We start from the raw sequence: 24,613 nt of genomic DNA, 5'->3' as shown, positions 1-24,613 counted from the left end.
TGAATAATAAGAACCAAATAGACTTATAAAAAGGTAAAAAGATCTTTTATCTTTTAAATCAAAAGAGATTCACCCAAAAAAGAAAGCATATCAGGATACACCACTTCTTCCTTTCCTATAATGCCACACTTCAGATAAAATTATCAAGCTTTCTACAAAGTGGTTTCAGCTTCATTCACTTAAGGAGAAAACCAAATTGCCTGCAGATTCCAAAAAGAGAAAACTTTTGTTAACTTCTTTGGATCACCTAGAAAAATATGAGCATTTTTTAAATGTTACATAATAATCACTAAGTGTAATATATGCTTGAATTACAGAGGTTGCATTATACTATACATTACAAGAAAATGTAAAAACTTAAACAAGAAAAGCTCCTAATCATGCTCAGAGAGCTTATAGAGGATAATGTTGGCTTCAGAAAAACAGGTGAGTTGGAGGCTCTGATTCTGGCTTCAATTAATTTAGCATATATTCATGGAAAATTAAATTCCTATGCTACTCTACTAATTTCCATAGGCAAAACAGGGAGGAAAAAATTCCCTATCTTTTGAACAACCCATTGTGGAGCATCTGAAGCACCATAATACATTATGAAAATGTGTTTTATGCTTAAGAAACAAAAGGACAAAAAAGCATGATATGAAACCCCATTTAAACCAAACACAATTGCCATAATGCAATGGAAATGAAGTTGTCAAACTGAAATTCTTACTTGGGAAGGGCTGGTGGTTCAACCGGAACATCAACAACAGCCATTGCTGGAGATTCTGCCTCCACAGAGCTGTGACCTGCCTCCTGCTCAGCCCCTGAAGGTGCAAGGGGCTTCCCTCTCTTTGTTTCCTCATGCCCATCAGCCCCTGCAGTAGGGCCACACTCAGTGGCAGAGTCTATCTCTACCTCCTGGGCTGGGGCTGGCACTTTTTCAACAGTTGCTGCAGCCGCGGCTTCCTCTTCTTCCTTTCTTCTCATTTTTTCTTCAAGTTCCTTTCTTCTCCTTTCATCATCTTGACGAGCCATGTACTCAAAGTTTTTGAACACCTAAAGCCAAAAAAATAATAAAATCAATCCAACTATCCAATATAATACCAAATATTTTCTGCCATAAGTCAGAAACTATTACGTTCAATATCAAGATCACAAGTAACACCGTGTAATTTATTCTATTTAATTATTACATTATTTATATTATATATACTCCCCATCCCTGTCATTGAGAAGGCACATATGAAAGTATGCTAAACATTTCCATCAAAGTCATGTTGAGAAAGAAAACATAGACTCCATTCTCTTCCAACCCCCCCAAAAAAAAAAAATTAAGAAAAAGTTGTTGTTGTTTTTTAAGTATACTTCAAACTGCATTCGGACACAACCAGTTCTTTCTCTGGGTATGGATAGCATCCTCCATCATAAGTCATTCAGAGAAGTCCTGGATCATTGCATTGCTGAAAACAGCAAAATCATTCATAGTTGATCGATCACTCCTACAATCTTGCTATTACTTTGTACCGTAGTACAGTTCACTTTGCACAAGCTCATGGAGGACTTTCCAGGTTTTTCTGAGAGTATCCTGTTCATCATTTCTTGTAGAACTATATAGTATTGTTATAATCACATACCACAGTTTATTCAACCATTCCCCAACTGACAGGCATCCCTTCAATTTCCAATTCTTTGAAAGACTTTCTTTTCTGCTAAATGGGAAATGTACTTCAACTTTACCAAGCTACTATACAAATCAACACAAACAACATCAGCACTAGGTTTTAAATTTGCCAAAAATGCCTCTAATTTCTTCTTCATCAAGAGATGAAAAAGGACACATGGGTACTGCCCTCAGATGACTTACCATCTTACTGGGCTGTAAGGTGATATAACCTGCCTGTACAAGTAACCACAATACCAGGTAGCATATGATAAAGTAAAAGGAGATACTCAAAGTGCTCTAAGAATTTAAGGACAAAGAGATCACTTTCATTTGAGGTAGGGATCAAGGAAAGCTATATGGTTAAAGTGACACTTGAGCTAGGCCTTGTAAATAAGATTTCAACAGTTAATACAAAAAGAAAATATTTCTATTCCCTCATCAAAAGCCATCCAAAGCTCAGTGTGTCATCATCCTTTTAACTAACATTTGTCAATAGATCTTTCTTTTTCTTGAATTCTAATTTAAATAACCGAGAGAAAAAAAAACCATGTTATCATCTCTTACTAAAAAAATATATAAAATATAAAAAATTTAAAGCAACAATCATTGTTCTACATTTTAGAGATACTTATTTAGTCAGATTAAGTGTTTACAAGGGATACTATTTAGTTTACTATGCAGCTGCTCACAAATAAAAGTGTGTATTATTGCTTTCTTTGACATATGGGATGGTACGGGACAAAACTAATTTCAGATGAGCTATATAAATAAGAGCACAAGAGAGAAAGAGAAGTTATCTAACCCACACACAAAAAAAATTTATGAAGAAGAAAGGAATAACAGTAGCAACAGGACATATTAGAAATATGAGTTTAAAAAGTTATGGGCAGAAAAACAAATCCTTTCATTTCAAAATTAGAATCCTTAAATAGCCTCATTTCTACATTTCTAGAAAACTTGAACACCTTATTGGCTCTCACCTACATCTCTACTACACAACAGAAGACAAAAGCATGACACCCTGGACAGAATACTTTTCACCTTTTCTCCTATCTGTCATCATTCATAAATCTTACTACATGTGGGACACCTCCACTATTTCAGCACTCATTCTAGCCTCAATAATGTCTTACACCTGTTTAGCATTTTATAGTATACCTAGCATTTTCACACATTATTTTATTTAATGTTAAGTGTCTATAGTTGGTTTCCCACCCTCCAATTCTTGTAAAACACTCTCTATGAGGTACTAATGACTTAGGTTGAATTGGTTACTTGTTTTTATATCAGTCATTTTCAGACATAGCTTTTCTCTTCACCCTTCTCACATCAAGATCTTTCCTTAGTAATAAAGGCAAAAAGACAGCAAAGCAAAATGTCAATCTTACAGCATCTGCCTCATTTTTCCAAACAAAGCTAGGAGGTACATGCCCTCATCCTTGATCTTTATTCTTTGCAGAGGTGAAGGGCAATACGAAGTGAGAGCAATCACTAAATGAACCTGGCCAGCAGTGCCCCTGCCTCTCTCGCTCCACTCACAAATCGTCTCCAACACATCAAAACTTGCAGAGTGGGGGGGACCATTCTTTCTCCAAGCATATATTAATAGAGTATTGTCCAATTGCTACTTAGCCTCGTGGGCTTGGGACCTCAGTGCAACGACTCAAGAGCTTCAGCCCATTACAGGAGCATATCAACATATACTGAATTGAAATTACAAAGACTCACATCTGTAGAAAACTTTAAACTCCACCTCTTAAGCTCTACTTTACCATTTCCAAATGCCCAGGCTGTTGTGCATCCAGGCATCAATGCTTCAAATTAATCATATTTCCTCAACCCAGATCACCCTTTTTGTTAATCCTATCCACGTTCTTCTATTCAATCTGGTTTAAAATACTGGGTTTCAAGTTTGACCCAGTAGGCTGCTAGGTAGGCACAGTGAATACAATAGTTGAGCCTGGAGTAAGGACACACCTGAAAACAAATGTGGCTTCAGACACTTCCTACATGTGTGAACCTCTCTCAGGCTCAGTTTCTTCAATTGCAATCTGGGGATAATAATTGTAAAATAAGGATAATAACAATCCCATGGTTATTGTATCAATTGAGATATTTATAAATACTTAACACATTTATAAAATACTTAGTACAGTGCCTAGTCTATAATGTACACGTTCTTCGTAACTACTTTTTTCTTACTTTTATTCCTTACTAACTACTTCTCATCAAATCAGACACCAAGTCACAATTTTCATCGAATTTAGCTAGTCATACAATCATAGATTTAGAGCTGGAAGGGATTATAGAGATCACTGAGTCCAATGATTACCTCTCATTCAAGAGGAAATCAATGTCCAGAGATATTTGATTAGTACTACTCATCCAAGTAATAAGCAACAATGATGGAATTCAAATCCCCAATCTCACAGAATGTACTCCCATACTTAAAAAAACTAATATACTACCTAGTATGATAAGAAAAACATCAGTCTTGGAGTCAGAAAGCTTTGCTTAAGTCTTTACTCTCTATGGTTTTGATATGTCATTTCATTTCAGTTTCTTCACCTGTAAACTGTGGGGCTAAATTAGAAGAATTTCTTCTAGCATTAATGCTAGGTTTCTAATATTATTATTAGTATAACAACAATTACCACAAATTCAGCATCTTACAACTAAGCCTACTAGAAAAGAGCCCAGCCCTTCTTCCTGACATGTTCTCTACTCTTTCCAAATCATCCTGCACACCAAATTATTCTTCCAAAAACAATATGCTAATCATTAGATAACTTCCCCAATCAAATTCTCTATCAAATAATATTCAAACTCTTTATGTAGAACTGGAGGCATTCTGACTTGGTTTCAACCCACCCTGCTTTCTAGCTTTATCTTTCTTTTTTTTTCCCTCCAAAAGTTTTTATTTTAAAAATATTATGGAAAGGTAAAAGGTTGTTTATGCCTTTTCTAGATTAAATTCTGAGATATACTGAGATAGGACAGGGCCTCCAGTAGCGCTTGATGCAAGAGAGTTTTCCCCTTGCCTCATCATTTCTCATTGGCTCCCATAGGTTGTTTATGGTACCTTAGTTGACATTAGCTGTGAGATGGTCAATTAAATGCAGCTTGTTTACTTCCTGAGGGTCAGGCCAATCATAATCTTTTTTTTTTCTTTTTTTTCTTTTTTCTTTTTTTTTTTTTTGTGAGTGGGTTGGGGAGGAGACATTTATTTGGTCACTCCGAATACAGGATTTGGAGGTACAGGAGTCAAGGGCATGTTACAGTGTGCCTGACCATGGGAAGCACAATGGCAAGTGAAAAGAACATCGACTCTGAAGATAGAGGACTTGAATGAAACACTTGAGTCTTGCAGTGTATCCTTCAATTTCTCATCTTTGTTGAAGTAGTTGTAGGAGGAGTTGTGTTGAACTGTATCCTCTTACTTTACTATGTTGTCTAGTTTCTCCTTTTTCTACTTCTCTTGATTCCTGTTGTTGGAGATCAAATTTTTTGTTTAAGTCTGGTTTTTTCCTTAGAAACAGATGGAATTCCTCTATTTCACTAAATGTCCATCTTCTTCCGTAGAAAAAAATACTCAGCTTAGCTGGGTAGTTTATTCTTTCCAAGTTCTTTTGCCTTTCAGAATATCTGATTCCAGGCCCTTCATTTCTTTAATGTTGAGGCAGCCAGATCTTGCGTGACCCTTATTGTGGCATCTCGGTATTTGAACTGTTTTTTCCTGGCTGCTTGTTAGCTTTACCTTTCAACTTATTCAATAAACATTTATTAAGTGCCTATTGCATGCAGAGTATTTTGCTAGGTACTGGCGGATAAAAAGGTTTAAATCAATGTCTCTGCCTTTGATGGAGAGCACCAAGTCCTCAATTTAGCAAGCACTAAGTGCCTTTAAGTGTTCATGTATTAGTTCCTCCAGGAAGGCTTTTTTAATTCTCTCTCACCTTGCCCTCACCTCCCTCCCTATTACAGCATATAATGACCTTTTCCTGTTGTATCTCACACAGTACTTTGCATTTATAATATAAACATGACACAAAAAACTATAATATAGACTACATTATAAATTAGGTAGCTTAAAAGAACAGTAAAAGCTCAAGAGAAAAGTAGAAGAAAGCATCTAGTCAGCCACAAAGAACTCACTGAGAGGAAAGGAATAAAAGCTGTTAAAGAACAAAGCAAAAAAAAAAAAAAAGTGTTAAGAATTATAAACAGATTATAATCTAGTAAAAGAGCATATTGCAAACAACTATAATGCAAACTACATAATAAATGTAAAGAGCTATGTGAAACCCAAGGGGACAAAGATGAGGAAAAAGGACTATTGGAGAGATAAGCAGGAATCCAACAAGTGAAATGAACATTACAAGCATATGGAACAGCAAGAGTTAAGACACATAGAAGGCAGTAGTGTAAAGGATATCTATAGATGGTGGTATGTAGCTTCCATTGGCAGAAGTATAAAAAAACATGAAAAGAAGACAAGCTGGTAAGAGAGAAGGACATCTCTAAGGATCTTAATGCCAAGCTAAGTAGTATAAACTTTACTTGGGAGGCAAAAAGGAGACAATGCAGAGTCTGAAAGAGAAGGATTACATAGCTCCTATTAGTGATATGAAGAACTGATTGAAAGGAAGACTAAAGTAGAAGCAATTAAGTCCTATTTGGAAGTTATTACAATAATACATGCAGGTGGTAAGAAGGATCAGGTATTAAAACAGTGATAGTAAGAAGAAAAAAATCAAAGATTGCAATTTAGGTAACTGGGAATCTGGATATGAAAGGGGAAAAAAGGAAGAGTTTAAATATAATGCTAAAATTTTAACAATGGGATAATAAGCCTTTTTAAATTCTCTCTCTCTCCCTCCACACTATAAACTGGTCTACTTACCACATCCCAAACTTTTGCCATTCTAGCTCTACATCTTTTGGGGTTTTCCCCCAAGTATTCTTCATACTACTCTCCTCTTCCACTGAGCAAATTTTAAAAATACAACCCCCCCCAATAAATCCCACAATACATATCTACATAGCCTTGAAAAAAAAATATTCCTACATTAGCCATGTCCAATAATTTCTGTCTCATTCTAAATTCTAAATTCAACATCTCTCTGTGTGGATTCACAATTTATTATTTACCAAAGTTGTTTTTTTCTACATTGTTATTATATAAATTGTTTTCCTACTTCTGTTTACTTTGTGCTATAAAGTATTTTAAACTTTAAAAGAATATATATAACATAAAACATATATATAATATAAATTATTATATGTAATAATCATATATAATTATATGTAATATATATAATATAAAACTTTAAAGAACTGTGTGTTCATAAAGGTCCTTCAGAGGTTTTTTTTGAAGCTGTTCATTTAATCATTTCTTATGGAACAATAATATTCCACTATACTCTTATAACACCATTTATTTAGTCATTTTCCAATAAGAAAACAAGCCTTAATTTCTAAAGTTTGGCTCCCAAGAATAAAATTGCTACAACTATTTTTGTATAGAGATCCTTGACCCTTTCTTTAATTTCTTAGATTTACACGTAGGAAGAAGGCTACAAGCCATATTTACAGTTTTGCTAACTTGCTGCATATATTACCAAATTATTTTCCATAATAGATCAGTTTATAGCCTTACCAAGTCATTTTCCTCTTTTGTCATCTTTACTAGTCTGATAAGTGAAACTTGTCTTTGAGTAGTGAAAAGTCTTTGAGACTTACAGTTGCTTTAAAATTATTGGTGATTTAGAGCATTTTTCATTTGATTTTTGATAGCTTGATTTCTTTCTTTGAAAACTGCCTGCCAATTCATGTTCTTTGAGGTATTGGGGAATGGCCCTTAGTCCTATAATTCTGAATGAGTTCTTTATATATCTTGAATATAAGACTTTTATAAGAGAAAATTTTTCATAAAGATTTTTTTCCAGTTACCTGCCTCCTTTTGAATTTTTGTTACATTAGAATTGTTTTGCAAAAACTTTTTAATTTTGTGTAAAATTATCCATTTCACCACGCATTGTCATCTTATAAAAGATAGAACTAACAATAAATCCAAAAGGGTAATTTCTTACTTGTACCTCCATTTTGTTTATGATGTAACCTTTTACATCTTGGTCATATACCCATCTGGAGTTTATCTTGGGGTATGATATAAGATATTTTTCTAAAACTAATTTCTGCCATACCGTTGCCAAGTTTTCCCATCAAATTTTGCCAAATAATAAGTCCTTCCCCAGTAAGTGGGGACTTCAGGTTTATCAAATACTATGCTACTGTATTTTCTGGCTTCTATATATTGTGCATCTGCTCCATTGATTGAATTTTCTCTTCTAAAACCAGTTCCAAATTATCTTAAGGGTCACTGTTTTGAGTATAATTTAAGATCTAGTATTGATAGAGTCCTTTCTTTCCATCTTTTTCATTATTACCCTTAAAATTCTTAACCATTTATCTGAATTTCATTACTATTTTTTCTAGCTCCATAAAATATTCCTTTGGAAGTCTGATATAGCACTAAAGTAAATTAATTTAGACAGTATGGTTATTTTCATTATATTTGCTCAATCTACACCAAGAATAATTAATTTTAGTATAATTACTTAGCTGTCTATTTTTGCAACAAAGAATGTTTTATAATCAGATTCACAGAGTCCCTAGGTGAATTTTAAAAGATTCACTTCTAAGTATTATGTAGTTTCTATAGTTATTTTGAATAGAACTCTCCATCCAGCTCTTCTTACTGGGTTTTGTTGAATATAGTACATAAGAATGTTGATGATATATGTAGATTTGTCTGATATCCTACAACTTTGCTAAAGTTATTTCTTTTTTTCTGGATGCAAATGGAGTTTTCTCATCAAAAATTTATTGAGACAACCTTGGATCACTGAATTGCTGAAAAGAAACAAGTCTATCATAGTTTATCATCATATAATCTTATTGTTGCTGTGTACAATGTTTTCCTGGTTTTTCTTGTAAAGTTATTATTTCAATTAAACTTTAGTTGGCTCTCTAGGGTTGATGATGCTATCATCATCTGTAAAAAACAGTAATCTTATTACCTCTTAGTTTATGCTTACCCACAAGCCTTTGTCTATGCTGTTCCTTTATCCTACTGTATTTTTACCACCTCCACCAACTAAAATTTTAGCCAATCTTAAAGGAATAACTGAAATGTCAGTTCCTCTATATATAGTCTTCCCAAATCTTCCTGGTCAGGAATGACCTTTCCTTCCTCTCTATGGTACTTTCTTTATATTATACATGTGACACTTACTTTATATAGCCTTGCATTATACCCATTTTTGTTTTATCTTCCTTGTTAGATCATAAACTCCTTAAAGGCAGATTCTAGGTAGTATGAATCTTTGATTCTCCACAGTCCCTCTGACTTTTGTGGCTTACCACATAGTGGGTATTAAACGAATATGATAAATAAGTGACCCACCAAATCCATGTTACATTTCTTTCAATTCATCAGAATGTTCTTGCTACAGCAAACTCTTCTTATCCCAGATTCTAGTCAATTAATTCAGCACTCTGCAGTACCTTATTTTTTAATTAGTCTTACTGTGCCTACTCTTAAACCTAGATCACTCACATTATTTATTTGCTTCTTTTTTTCCTCTTTTTAAGCTACAGGATAAAAAAACACTGCATAGTACTGACTTAAGCAACTACGGATTCATATTGCATATCTTTAACTTCCATACTCATTACTCTTCAATTTCTTTATTAATCTCATTTTTATCTAGCATATTCCCCACAGCAATTCTTTCAGTTACTCTTTCCTAATAGCCTTAATTCTTGTTCTCTCAAAACAGTCTATTAATAGTCACTTTCTATTTTACTGAGAAGAATAAAAATATCAAGGAATTAATTCCTATCCTAATATTCATAACCTCTAAGCTAAGAAAACTTTTCTCTGTACTCATAAACCCCATTCTTTCCTATTTCTTTAGAAAATTATTCTTATAAATTGGGTTACAGATTGGAGATAGAAGGAATCTTATTTTATCAACTTCTTAACTTTACAGATGAGAAAAACTTACCTAAAAAAAGGTTAAGTGACAGCTGGAATCACATTTATGTTGATTATTTATAGTGACAGGGATGGTCCCTACTTTTTTAGTGCCCTCTTTTTTAATTATCTTCCCCCACAAGCTCCTTCAATTGTCTTCAAGAATGTTCACATCTCCTCTATCTTAAGAAGACATTTAAGCAAGAATTTGCAGTTCACTCCTGCTAAACGAGCAATTTCTTTCCAACTTCTCAATTTCATGAACTTGAGCTCTACATCCAAAACCTCTATGTCCTAGCTATCTATTACATATATCTTCTTAATGCCTGCTACCTTCCTTATCAGCACAGTTCCACTGATTTAATGTTCTACAAAGCAGGGGTTCTTAACATTCCTCTGAAACTGTCTATATTTTCCTGTTTTTTTATTGACAATCTTTCCACCTCTCACTTCTGGATATTCACCTCAAAGCCTGACCTCGATTCACCATTCTCCTTATATACTCAGTTGAAAACTTCATCCACCCTTCAGCTATGTTTCTAAAACATTTTTCTGTGCTCAAAATTCTCTATTACATACCCCTGTCTGATCATAAGCTTTCTCAGGACATGGCAGGTAGTTCAATTTATACTTCTGCATCTTTCTTCTAAAGAAAAGATAATAAGCTCCAAGGTAACTAATTCTGAATATAGAATCTATGATTTTGTTATTTGGGGAATTCCCCCAACTCAAAGAGCTATTCATTTAGAGTGACTTAACAGAGTTGCCTGAAGCATATATAGTGGCTGAGGAACTTGCCCTGAATGATATGGCTAATGTCCAAACTAGATCTTCTGTCTCCAAGCCTCACACTATCTCCTATATTAACCTTTCCTCTGTATACCACACATTCTATTAGCTATTTACATATTTGCTTTATCCCCCTAGAATACAGGCAATTTTATATATTCCACACACTCAACTTAACCCCTACAGTCTAGCACAATGTCCACATAATAAGATATATATGTGAGCTCAAGTAGATTTGGCAAGAAAAAAGTCATCTATCATTGCAAATAAAGTAATTTTGGTAGAACTGTGTGGGTAGATGCTATTTTGCAGAAATTAAGAAAAGAATAGGTAGACAGGAAGTAAATATTTTCCATATACAGAGCCAATTAATGAAATCTGTGAAAAGCTGGTGAAAAGCTGGCATGTGATTAGTAAAGCTAAAAGAGATAACAGAGAAATTACAATTCTACTACTGTTATCTCCTTTTTATGAATGAAAAACCTGTGGCTCAGAGGCTAAGTAGCTTATCCATGGTCATTAAGTACCTGAGATTCTAACCTAAGATCGCCAGAATACCATGTATAGTACAGAACTGCATTTATTAGGCCAAAATGACTCTCAATAATTGAGTAAAATAAACAATAAAATATTATTTGACTAATTCAAGCAGAGTACTATAAAACAACAACCATTTAGCATTTGATGACAGATGGAATACTAGTCTTGGAGTCAGGAAGACGGTTCAAATTCATCATCAACATCATCAGAGACAGAGCCAAGATGGTGGAATGAAATGAAATACTGCAGCAAGATCTACTCCAAAAAGTTCTTTCAAACAGATCTAGAAAATGCACCAGACTAAATGCACCAAATCCTGTTGAGGAAATTCAGAAGACATCACAGTGAGTCATTTGTCCAGCCCATTTCAGCTCAGGGAGACAAACAAGGTTTGTGGACAGTGGGGAGGAGTCTGACCTGAATCACAAAGTGCATAAAGCACTGCAATGCTCAAGGAGGGGCTGTGTACTAGGGCAGGAGATCTCAAACTCTCACAGGGCACTCCCAGACTCACACCAGGGCATCACAACAGGGATTGGTACCAAATGATAAGTTGTTACTCCTATCCAGTTTCAGGTCACAGATACCAAGAGTTGCAAAGAGGACTTTCAGGAGAGGTATACACCCACATAGAGAGGCCTTAGGCTGTGTACAAAGAAAGGAGGAAGTTCAGAAGCAATCAGCAATGGTATAGCTCAGAACCCAATTTCAAACTAGAGTCTCACTCTAGTATCTAGCCTACAAAAGAATAACCAAAGCAGGAACCTTAGAATAGCGGGGAGCCTTTAGTCCTGTCACTATGAACCATGAGTCCAGCAGCAGTTTACTCTTTTTTTATTATTACAGCTTTTTATTTACAATAGCAGTTTACTCTTGCTCAAGACACAAACTTAGATGAGAAGCTTGTGGAGTTTAGACCAGGGGGACAACTTCCAGGCCTTGCCCTGAATCAAACTACCCTATGCATGGATAATTTTTCAACACTGACCCTTGGAAATACCTTGTGTTCCAATTTTCCCTTCCCTTCCTCCACCTCCCCCCCAGATAGCGAGTAATCCAATATATGTTAAACATGGTAGAACTATGTTAAATCCAACATATGCATACAAATTTATACAATTATCTTGTTGTACAAGAAAAATCAAATCGAACGGAAAAAAATCAGTAAGAAAATAAAATGCAAGCAAATAACAACAAAAAGAATGAAAATGCTGTGTTGTTGTCCACACTCAGTTCCTACAGTCCTCTCTAGGTGTAGATGGCTCTCTTCATCACAAGATCATTGGAACTCGTCTAAATCATCTCATTAATGAAGAGACCCACCAGACCACGCTAGAAGCACTGAAAGCCCCTGCAGTCCTCCACATATGACTGAAATCCTAGGAGAACACAAACTCAAAACCCCCAAGAAAGCAGCAACAGGAACAAACCAGAACTTCTCTCTAGAAATGTGGCAGAGCCCAGCTTGGATGTCAAACCCAAAGTTATTAAGTATTTGAAAGAATGGGTAAACTAAAAAAGAACCCCACCACAACGGGTTATTATTGTGGCAGAGAAGCTCAAGACACAGGCCTGACAGACAAAGAGAATGACTCCATAACATCTATAAACAATGCTTTGGAGAAAAACAGTTTGGGCTCAAACTAAAGTAGAATTCTTAGAAGAGATGAAGCAAAAAAAATTTTTAAAGTTAAAAGTAATTTTTTTTAATAATGAAAGTGCATAAGAAAAAATTGGAAAAGAAATGAAAGTTATAAAGAATTGTAAAGGAAATTAACATCTTGGCAGTGTAAGCACAAAACTATGTCCAACCAAGGTTTCAATGGACCAATGACTTCAGGAGGCAACAAGAAATATTAAGAGAGTCTTAATAAGACTTAAAAGGAGTGGAAAAAATATTAGAAAATATAAGTTATCATAAAGCAAAAATAAATGACCTGGAAAAATAATGAGAAAAAAATTTAAATCATTGGTCTATTTGTTGGGGAAAGACTGAGTAAGTTATGGTAATATGAACGTTGTGGAATCTTGTTGTTCTATAAGAAATGATGAGAAGGCTAACAGAATCAAGAGAATATTGTACATAATAACAATAAGATTATATGATGATCAATTGTGATGTACTTGGCTATTCTCAACAACACAGTGATTTAAGGCAATTCCAATAGACTTGATACAAAAATTGCCATCCGCATCCAGAAAGATAACTATGGAGACTGAATATGGATCAAAGCATAGTATTTTTTTATCTTTTTTTAAAATTTTTTTTCTTTCTTGGGGTTTTTTCTCTTTTGATCTTATTTTCTTGTACAATATGACAAATATGGAAATATGTTGAAAAGAACTGGACTTATTTAACCTATATCAGATTGTTTGCTGTCTTGGGGCAGAAAAGGGAGAGGAAGAAAAATTTGGAACATAAATGAATGTTGAAAAGCATCTTTTATATATATGTAAAAATAACATACTATTAAAAATAAAAAAACAGTAAAAATAGTACTAATAATAATGATTCACTTTTAAAAAAAGAATTGTTCTCTATGATCAAAAATAAAAAAGATAAATATAAAATTTCAACCAAGTTTAAAGAAAATTGCCCAGATTTCTTAAAACCAGAAAGCAAAGTAGAAATAGAAACAGAAAGAATTCACTGGTTATTTCCTGAAAGAAATCCCAAACTGAAAACTCTGAAAATGAATCTTTAAAGAAATAGAGAACTTTCAAGATTTCTAACTCAAAAGGGAAAGAAAGGTTAAAGAAAATAATCTTAATCAGATGAATGCATGGACCTCTCATAAACAAAGGGTTCATGGGAGGACAGAAGGAGAGCACAGAAAGACATTTGAACCTCCTCAACTAAAATAGTCAAAAGAAAAGAGAATACACATATACATATGAATACAGAAATACATTTCATTCAATAGAAAAATAGGAAGGAAAGAATAAAAGAAAGGGAATTTGAGAGAAAGGTTAAGTCAGAGGGATTAGTTCTAAGCAAAACAAATTCTAATGATGTACAAAAATATTAAAAGTTTTACTGAAGTGGCAAAAAAAGGGGACTTGAAGAGGTGTCCATAAACTGAATAACAGATAAACAAAATATAGCATATAAATGGAACAGAATGCTATTGTGCTGAACTCTTATCAATATGACTAACCAGGATTCCAGAAAACTAAAAATGAACTAAAAACTACCTACCCTCCTGATTAGAGAGGTAAAGTGCTCAAAATGCTCTCATCTGTAAAATGGGGTTAATAACAGGACTCTCAAAAGGATAAAATTAATAATACATAAAGCACTATATAAATATGATCATCTCATCATCATCAACCAGAATAGATTTCTGATCATAGAAAACGTTAGAAGAGAGACAATATTGACCCTAAAGTAATTCACACTTCCTGGTACAATGGAAAAAGCACTTGATTTCAATTTAATGGATCTAAATTCAAATCTCAACTCATACTATCTGAGTCCCCTTGGATAAATCCCTTAACCTCTCTGGATCTCAATTTTCTCATCTATAAATGAGCGGGCTGGACTGGATGTCCTCTAAGGTCCCTTCTGGCTTTAAATTTTTAATCCTAGTAGAAGCATAAGACACCAACTCACTAATATGACAAATAAAGGAAATTTCTTTCCACTTCAGATATAGATTAATATTTTTACTTCTGGATTTAATACTTTAAAATTCATCAATCTTTGAACAAAAAAACTTGCACCCATTCCACAAGTTGACAATATCATCCTAGTTCCCTAGAACCTCTTTATCAAGTCTATTTTAACATAGTTCTAGTTCTGTTGAAGTTATTTATGTTTTCTGCTCAGGAGGTGGAGTTAGTTTCCTTAAGCAGTGTTCCTAAGCCTCCAGTGGTGTCTAGGCCACATTATAACAATATTCCTTTTTCAAGAATTGCAAAATCTTTTTACATATCTCATTTGAGCCTCAAAATATCTATGAGATAGATGCTACTTTTATTTCCCATTTTACGGATTAAGAAATTAAAATCCAGAGAGAGAAACTATCTTTCCAAGGTAACAGTAAAGATAACACTGTGGTACTATGAAAATAGCAGGATTTGAACTAAGATAACCTGGGTTCAAATGGGAGTTCTTCACTACCATTGCTTAATGGTGAATAAATCAGATAAGTTCTTTTACCTAGTTTTCCCAACTGTAAACGAGGAGGTTGGCACTAAGATAACCTCTAGAGTGGTTTCCGACTGAAAACCTATGATCCAAAGAGCTTAAGGCAAGACTGAAAACGCCAAGTTTTTTAACATAGATTCTAGGGCCACACGACCCCTCAGACAGAGCCCTGTCACGCCCTTTCAGAGGACAGTGCACTGAGGGCCTCGGATGGAGAGGGAGAGACCAAGTGGACATAAAAATCCCAGACTCCTTGAATGTCTGAACTGGAAAAGATCTTAGAGGTCATCCAGTCTAACCCAGTCACTTTAGAGAAAAGCAAGCAGCGAACAGCCCCAACTACCCCGAGAGTGACCCTTCGGCTCCACTCCGGCACCAGGACAGAGGGAACAGCGAAGGGTCAATTCCCGGACCTCGGCGACAAAGGGACGCAGTCCTCGGGTAGGGTCACGCCGAGCCTCCCCGCCTTGGCAGCCCACCCCACCCCGCGGGTTACCTGCAGCACCATGGCCTGGGCCGCCCCTGGGGGGAAGCCCATGCGATCAGCCGAGTGGCGCAGCAAACGGTAGAAGTCAGTCTTGCGGTAAAGGAAGCCGAACAACACCCGCAGAAAGTCCTGGACGTTGCCCACGTGCTGCAGGATGCCCAGCAGCGCCTGGTCATACAGCTCCGCCGCCCCGGGCTCCATGGCGACCGGCCCGGTCGGCTCAGCGGAGGGAGGAACACTGACACTCCGGGACAGGGGGAACCGCGGCCTGCCTCGGCCTCGATCTCAGTCTCAGCCGCCGTCTCCGCCTCAGAGCAGCGGCTTCCGGTGTGTGTTTGTGTGAGAGTGTGTGAATGGGTGAGTGTGTGTGTGCGTGCGTGTGTGTATGTGTGTGTGTGTGTGTGTGTGTGTGTGTGTGTACGCGGACCCAGTCAACGACTCCGCCACACAGACGGCGAGACGGAGGCACTTCCGGCCTGCCCCGCTTGCCTCCGGAGACTACGTCTCCAGTTCACCGCTGAGGCCCGGCCGCCGTCGGGATTTCCGGCGTGGGTGCCCTTGCTAAAAAGGCTCGATGCAAGGTGGGAGGGGAACCAAAAGAGAGCCCAGACTAGAAAGTCGGGGGATGGCGAGCACGTGACACCCTACGACCCTGTAGGAAGAGGGCAGAGGAAGTTTTCTCAGTCTCCCAACTCTCACGTGACGCACGACCGTCACATACACAAAACACTGCCAGGTACCACTGCGCGCGCGCTTGCGGTCCGACTATCACGTGACTCCAAGTTTAGGCCAGTTTTTTTCTGAGAAGTTTCTTTCCTTAACTAAATACTGAGAGGACTCAAGATTTCTCGTCGGGTGACATCTCCAGTCGTCTTGGCCTATATCTGGCCTCTGGACTCAGATGGGTCTGGAGGAGAAAGTGAGGCAGGTGAACTTGCACATCCTTAATTTAACTCCAATTCACTTGCCTGTCGTAGTATCCCTTCCCTGATATTTTGGTCCTCTTCCAGAACAAAGGACAAGTAACTGCCCCTGGGGTAGACCCAGATCTAAGATCATTCGCCCCGAGGGCTTTAGCTCCTGTGGAAGTTAAGCTTATTAGGTTTCAGTAGTCTTGTTTTCTCCCTGGGAGGGGAGACTCAAAGAGATCAGAAGTTGCTCTGACCGAATGGATCCTGAACCCAGATTTTTCGACTCCCAAGTTCTGTGCTGGCCCCCCGGTCCCCAGCATGCTGTTCCCTGAGAAGGGGATGAAGCTCACCCGGTCTTTCCGACTGAATTCATGGGCTTATCTAATTTTGCTAAACCGTTGTTTCTGTTTTTTTTTTTTTTTTTCCTTTCAAGTGAGATAACTCATAAACGCTCCGGGAGCCCTGCAAACCTTTAAACTCTATTCATATGATAGCTTCTGTGTTTTTCTCTGTTAGGGAGAATGTAAGATTATGAAAGTGATGTTACACTGTCAACCCAAGTCTGGAATGATAAATTCAGTCTGGAGCATATTTTGGTGAAGTTGATAGACTAGATAGATAGGATCTGGGCCTGGAGTCAGGAAAACCTGAGTTCAAATCCAGCCTTAGACACGTTTTAGCTGTATTACCCTGGACAAGTCACTTAATCTGTTTGCTTCAATTTCCTCACTTGTAAATTGAGCAGGAAAAGGAAATGGCAAATTACTTTACTATATTTGTCAAGAAAATACCAAATGAGGTCATGAAGCGTCAGAAACGCGCTGAAGGATGATCAGAAAGGTGAAGGTATCTTAAAATAAGATTTAAATCTGAAAGGGACCTTGAAAGAATACTGCCCCTCATTTTACATGTATTAAAAACTAGATTCCAGAGAGTTTAAGTGGGAGACCCAAGATTATTAACAAATGACAAGATGCAAATCCAGGTCTTCTAATTTTAAATCCAGGACTATTGGTGCCAGTAGATTGTGAAATAGGAAGATCAGTTGATGAAATTGGAGCAATGGTGTTAAACTCAAATGGAAACTGGGACCAATATTGACTTACTGAAAAGCACATATTAGCCAGCAACAGTTGGGGAATTGGTGGGGGAAAGGTAGGGTTATAAAATGGCACCAAGATGTTGGGGGGGGGAACCTTAAGTAAATTCTATCCACCACATTTTAATTCATCAAAAATTCTTAAACTCAGGTTGCTCATAGATTAACAATATGTGGTGAGACTGATGGCCCCATTCAATATGAGATATAAGTCATATAGTGAGTATATTTATGAAGACAACAAATTTAATTCCTGAAAAGACACGAGTACGGAATGAGCACTGTCTGGGATTTTTCGTTTCTGTAGCAAATTGTCTAGTTGAAACCATCTTCAAAACACACCCAGATAATACAGATCATTTCCTGGAGTCACTTGAAATTGCCAAGCTGAGAGATGATTTCAGGCCACTTCCAATGATAAGAAGCCAATGATGATTGTTATGATGGAGAGAGCCACCTGCACCCAGAGGGAGGACTGTAGGGACTGAGTGCAGATCACAACATAATATTTTCACTTTTTTGTTGTTGTTTGCTTACATTTTGTTTCATTTCTTATTTGTTCCTCATTTAATCCAATTTTTCTTGTGCAGCATGATAATTATGGAAATATGTATAGAAGAATTGCACATGTTTAACATATATTGGATGACTTGCTATCTAGGGGAGAAGGGAGGGAAAAAGGAGGGAGAAAAAAAATCTGGAACATAAGGTTTTGCAAGGGTGAATATTAAAAGCTATATGCATGTGTTTTGAAAATAAAAAGCTTTACTTATTTAAAAAAAAAAAAAGTAGAATTTGCCAAATGGAAAAAAAAGAAGAAATTTCCAGGCTGAGAAATTCCTGGAAGAAGAAGAGAAAAGAGTACAGAAGAAAAGAGAAGATGAAGAATTAAATAATGCCGTGAAGGTGCTAGAAAATTGATCAAGGTCTCAGCTGGAAATGGATATACTAGAAGTACTACACTAGCATGGACTTGGAAGTGATGTTACAGCAAAGACTCTGACTCTGGTGAAGAGCCCATCCTTGTTCCTGCCCAGCTGCCTAAATGGGCCAACTCCACAGCCATCTTGGAAGAGGTTTCACAGCTAAAAAAGCAGAAGCTGAAGAGCTGGAAACAGGATGAGTACAGTCAGTAGCAAGTCAAAGCTGGAAGGTCTGGGTGTAGCAAGGATGCCAGCTGCCTCAGGATCCAGCAGCAGCAGCAGTGGGCATGTGGTCTCTCCCTAGCACAGGTAGATAGTCTGTAAGAGATCAGCCAGGACACCATGTCTCATCCTGGAGTCACATGGGGGCATAGTCAGTCAGGAAGGAGCAGCAGCCAAAGCAAGAGAAGCCTTAGGCCGTCAGGCCCCCTCCTCAGTGGAGTCAGGCTGGATGGGTTGAGGTTATTTGTTTCCTGAGCAGAGTAATGAGAAAAGGAGGATTAGGGTGGAAGCTTTGCTCCCTGAGGTTCTGTCTGGTATATTCAGTGTGCTTTCTCCACTCTTAGCTTTCCAAGAATTGACTGTTGCTCTCCAGGAAGATTCAGTGTTGTGGATGCTTCCTCTAATCTTTCCAGTTTAGAAAGTGGCATTTGAAGATCTGACACCCATTCCTAGCCTAGTGACTCCCATAACAATGGATGGACCTACAGAAGATATTGGGCCTCGACTCTGTTTCTTTTGGACCCCTGTGTGTGGTCTATGCGATACATTTGCCTTCCCTTATCCCCATAGCAAGTAACTAGGTATGATAATAGATAAAATATTGGATGTAGAGTCAAGAGGGTCTGAATTCAAATCCAGCCTCAGACACTCACTAGTTGTGTGCCCCTGGGCAAGTCCCTTAACCCATTTCCCTATCTCTAAAATGAGCTGGAGAAGAAAAATGACAATCGCTCCAGTATCTTTGCCAAGAAAACCCTAAACTGGGGACAAGAATCAGACATGACTGAAAATGACTGAACAACAACATGAGTCAGGCACCATACTAAGTGCTAAAGATACAAATATGAAAAAATAAAAGCCATCCCTGCCCTCAAAAGGAGCTTGCAAACTACTAAGGGAACACAAGACTCAAAGGAAAGAGAAGAGGGGAGAAGATGAGAAGAGCTAAGTAATGTAGTTGGTGGAAAAGTCTGTCACATAAGTCCCAGGTTAGAGTAGCCAGGTAGAAGTGAGTTTTCTAAATTAAAGTTGTTTTAAATGCAGATTGGGATTTCATGACCCCATACTCTAGTCAAAAAGTCATTTGGAAGAAGGTTTGGATTTGAAGTAACCTGCAATCTATGAAGTTGTTTTTCATGTTTGCTATGTTCTAATAAAATTGATTTCCTTTGTAATTAATTTTATTTTATGCATTTAAAAACATTATTCCAAGAAGAGTTTCTGAGAATAGGTTTTAACAGAGTACCAGTGAGGTCAATGACATAAACATAGCTCAAGAACTAGAAATAAAGGGTAGAAGTTGCCCCCCCCCCCCAAAAAAAAAAAAAAAACTTGCATATTTCTCCTCAGTGTAAATACTCAATATAAAGAAAAACTTCCCAATATGTCCCACTATCACTGAGGAGGATTTCACGGAAGAGCAAGGTGCCAACTTGGTAGGAATCAGATTTACTATTTTAGGAGGGGCTCAGCTCAGAACATCTTTTTTTTACCTGGCTGCACCATTCTGGAACATATCTGACTTTCCCACCAAGTCCCTGAGTATCTTCTCTCTTACCATCCTCTAGCTAGATTTTTCAGCTCTTTATTGTGTTGTCTCCCCCATTAGACTGTAAGCTTCTTTAAAGCAGAGATTGCTTTTTCTTTTCTTTTCTTTTTTTTGTATTGGAATATGGTATTGGACTTAGCACAATGTCTAGTGCATAATAGTGCTCAATAAATGTCTATCGACTACATCTAGAACTAGAAGAGATCTCTGAGATCTTCTACTCCAACCTTCTCATATTATAGATGATGAAACTGAGACCAGAAATTAAATGATTTGCCCATCATCATACAAGTAGTTAAGTGGGAGAACTAGAATTCAGATTTAGATCTTTTGGTTCCAATTGCCTTTCCCCACTATTTTAGAGAAGATTCTTGTTCAGTGTGGATCACATTATTTTCATCTTTATTTTTTGTTTGTTTGTTTTTCCTTCCCGTGATTTTTTCCCTTTAGATCTGATTTTTCTTGTATAACATGACAAATACGAAATATGCTTTAAAGGATTGCACATATTTCACCTATATCAGATTGCTTGATGTCTTGGGGAGGGGGGAAATAAGGGAAGAAGGGAGAAAAATTTGGAACACAAGAGTCTTACAAAAATGAATGTTAAAAACTATTTTTATATGTATTAGAGAAAAATAAAATACTGTTGAGGAAAAAAAGATTCTTGCTCAGTTCTTGTTATACTAGTTGACCTCAAAGGTCCTTTCCAACTCTGAAATACTGTCCATCAGGTCTGGTGAGTTAGGGGAATGTCCATCCCAAGCATATGAAAACTTTCCCTAGTGGGATGGATAGCTGAGAATAGTTTGTTTCAAAAGCAAAGGTGACTGAAGCAGGCACTGTGATGCTCTTAAAACTTGGTCAGAATCAAAGAAGTCTAGATCATGCATTGCCTCTCCATTTATAGCCAGCCATCTTGATTTTTGTCTTGTCACTGGACTTAAATGATTCAAGAAGAGAGAACAAGGCTACTAATGACTGTGTTCAATTCTACCTCACCTAAATCCAATTCAGACACAAATCAAAATATCATTAGTGGTGTCATTCGTCCTTTTATCATCACCTAGGACCTATTTAATTCATCTTTTTAATTCTCACATTAACGCAGAGCCTTGCAGGTTACAGATACTCAATAAATGTATGTTGAATTCTTTGTTATTTTTATTGAAATATAGTTATAATTTTATAATGTTTATAAAATACTCCATTCAGGGATCACTTTGAGTTCTCCCTTTAGTTTCAGAATCAAGAAATTTTGTCCAATGATTTAATCACCAAATCACAATTAAATTGTAAGTTATGTTTAATTGTATCAGTGACAAATTGTAAAGTTATAATTGTTACATTTGGTTTCTGTTCATTAATTAAACAGATTCTCGATTGATCTTTGGAAGAGAGAAGAATTAGAAAGGAGTTAGGCAAATGATTTGCACCATGTATTCTATATTTTTAAAAATACCAGTTGAATGTCAGATTTTTTCAAGCTTATCTTAAAACATATATACAATGACTTCCATTAGGAAACACCTTGGAAAATAAAAGTATGATAGTAAATTACCTCTTCTATACAAGGTCATATTTGTCACTTTTCAAGGAGGCTCCCCAGAGAGCTTGAATTGTCTAATTAACATATACCTTAATTTTCTAAAGAAATTCTTTAGACCTTTAGACAATTGAAGGTCTAAATAATTTCTTTTGAAAATTAAGGTATAAATAGGAACAGGTTGATAAAATTTAAAAACAAAAACAAAAAACCCTCTGGACTTGGAATCCATAGAGACCTGTATTTGAATCTTGCTTTTAATACTTCACAATTATGAACAAGTAATGCCTCTCCCTGAGCTTTAGTTTCCTTATCTCCTAAATGTTAGGTGTGGGTGAGAAATAATAACCTATAGAAAGAGAGGCAGCCTGGCATACTGCATAGAGACTTAACTTCATTGTCAGGAAGACCTAGAATTAAGTTCTACTTATTTTTTTATTATAGCTTTTTATTTACAAGATATATGCATGGATAATTTTTTAACCTTGACAATTATAAAACCTTTTGTTCCAATTTTTCCCCTCCTTCCCCTCACCTCCTCCCCCAGATGACGGGTTGATCAATACACGTTATGTTAAGTATGTTAAAGTATATGTTAAATACAATATATGTAAACACATCCATACAGTTATTTTGCTGTACAAAAAGAATCGGACTTTGAAATATGCCATCATGAAAATGTCAGACTATACTGATGGATTTCTCTGGGCAACCAAATTTTGACAAAATTTTCCATAAACCCTCATGACTAAGTATCAAAGGCCTTGGTCAGATGTATAAATGTTATATACAGACCTCTGTTCTGCTCCTGGCATTTCTCCTGGAGTTGTTGAGCAGCAAACACCATATCAACATTTCCTCAGCCCCTCCTGAAACCCTCTGGCTCTCAGGTGGATGATCTTCCAGGTGTAGGATCAGTCTATTAAAGAGAACTCTGGTAATGGCCTTGCCAGCAACAACTAAGAGAGAGACCTCCTCCCCCCCTTTTGGTTTTCACAGGACAATCTCTTCCTTTTATCTTTAGAGAGATGGACAATGGAAACATCCTTGAACTTCTGGGGCACATTCCTCTTGCCATATGCATAGTGATAGCCATACAATTCAGCTTGTGAGCTACCTTTCCAAAGCCTACAAAGATCTCACAATTAGAGTTAATTATCTATCATGGGAATGTAATACTTAAATTGTCCATCAGGGACCACTCTTCTAGAGCCATCATACCAGTTCTGCTATAGAAGCAGTTGGTTGCATAGTAGATGGAACACTGAGTCTGGAATCAGGAAGATCTGAGTTCAAATCCAGCCTCACATATTAGCTATATGACCCTGGGCACTTCACTTAACCCTTTTTCCTCAAATACAAAATTAGGATCATAATAGAAGCCTCTTAGGATTGTTGTGACAATTAAAATGATATATTTATAAAAGCACTTAGCACAATGCCTGGCACATAGTAGGTGCTATATAGGTCCCCATTCCTTCTTTCTCTCTAATGTAATCACTGTTAATTTGGCATAATGAAAATAACAGGAAAAAAGATGAAAATCTACATGGGACATAAAGTCAAGCTGTTTTCATTATAATCCCAAGAGGTATTAATATGCTAAAAACTGAAAGTTGCCAAGAATCACATAGCTAGTGAAATTTTTATCACATTAATACTTCTCAGGATTATACCGAGGAAAACACTTTATAAACATTTAAGTCAATGATGGAAGTGTGGTTATACCTATTTTCCAGATAAGAAAACAGACTAAAGAAGTTGTATTTACACAATTATATCTAAATTCAAAATTATTTTTATCTCTGCTAGTCACTGAATCATTAATTTGTTATTTTTATAAATGACATTGCTGGAATTTGGAACTATGCTCAAAAAGTTATCAAACTGTGCATACCCTTTGATCCAGCAGTGTTTCTACTGGGCTTATACCCCAAAGAGATACTAAAGAAGGGAAAGGGACCTGTATGTGCCAAAATGTTTGTGGCAGCCCTGTTTGTAGTGGCTAGAAGCTGGAAAATGAAAGGATGTCCATCAATTGGAGAATGGTTGAGTAAATTGTGGTATATGAATGTTATGGAATATTATTGTTCTGTAAGGAATGACCAGCAGGATGAATACAGAGAGGATTGGCGAGACTTACATGAACTGATGCTGAGTGAAATGAGCAGAACCAGGAGATCATTATATACCTCAACAACGATACTGTTTGAGGATGTATTCTGATGGAAGTGGATCTCTTTGATAAAGAGAGCCTTAATTGATCAAAGATGGACAGAAGCAGCTACACCCAGAGAAAGAACACTGGGAAATGAATATAAACTGCTTGCATTTTTTTTTCTTCTCGGGTTATTTATACCTTCTGAATTCAATTCTCCCTGTGCAACAAGAAAACTGTTCGGTTCTGCACACATATATTGTATCTAGGATATACTGTAACCCATTCAACATGTAAAGGACTGCTTGCCATCTAGGGGAGGGGGTGGAGGGAGGGAGGGGAAAAATCAGAACAGAAATGAATGCAAGGGATAATACTGTAAAAAATTACCCTGGCATGCGTTCTATCAATAAAAAGTTATTTTAAAAAAAAAAAAAAAAGGACTGCATGCAAAGCCATGAATAAAGTTTCTTTGGCTATAAAAAATAAATAAATAAATAAATGACATTGCTGGAAACTGCTAAAAACATTTATGAAGGACAAAACTACCAAA

General features: G+C 36.6%; 1 protein-coding gene across 1 annotated transcript in view; it reads right to left on the bottom strand.

Annotated features, from left to right (window-relative positions):
• Window positions 1-16,048, bottom strand: part of NUDCD3 (NudC domain containing 3) — a 106,155-nt gene extending 90,107 nt beyond the window's left edge. The window contains exons 1-2 of the mRNA XM_051976442.1: window positions 15,662-16,048; window positions 713-1,038 (exon numbers count right to left, since the gene is read on the bottom strand). Of these exons, the coding sequence (XP_051832402.1) occupies window positions 713-1,038; window positions 15,662-15,853 (518 nt within the window). The 5' untranslated portion in view covers window positions 15,854-16,048. The remainder of the gene's footprint in view (window positions 1-712; window positions 1,039-15,661) is intronic.
• Window positions 16,049-24,613: the final 8,565 nt, after the last annotated feature.

Source organism: Antechinus flavipes, chromosome 2 (genome assembly GCF_016432865.1).
Source record: "Antechinus flavipes isolate AdamAnt ecotype Samford, QLD, Australia chromosome 2, AdamAnt_v2, whole genome shotgun sequence".
Lineage (NCBI taxonomy): Eukaryota > Metazoa > Chordata > Mammalia > Dasyuromorphia > Dasyuridae > Antechinus > Antechinus flavipes.
This window is presented reverse-complemented; position numbering and strand designations above follow the sequence as displayed.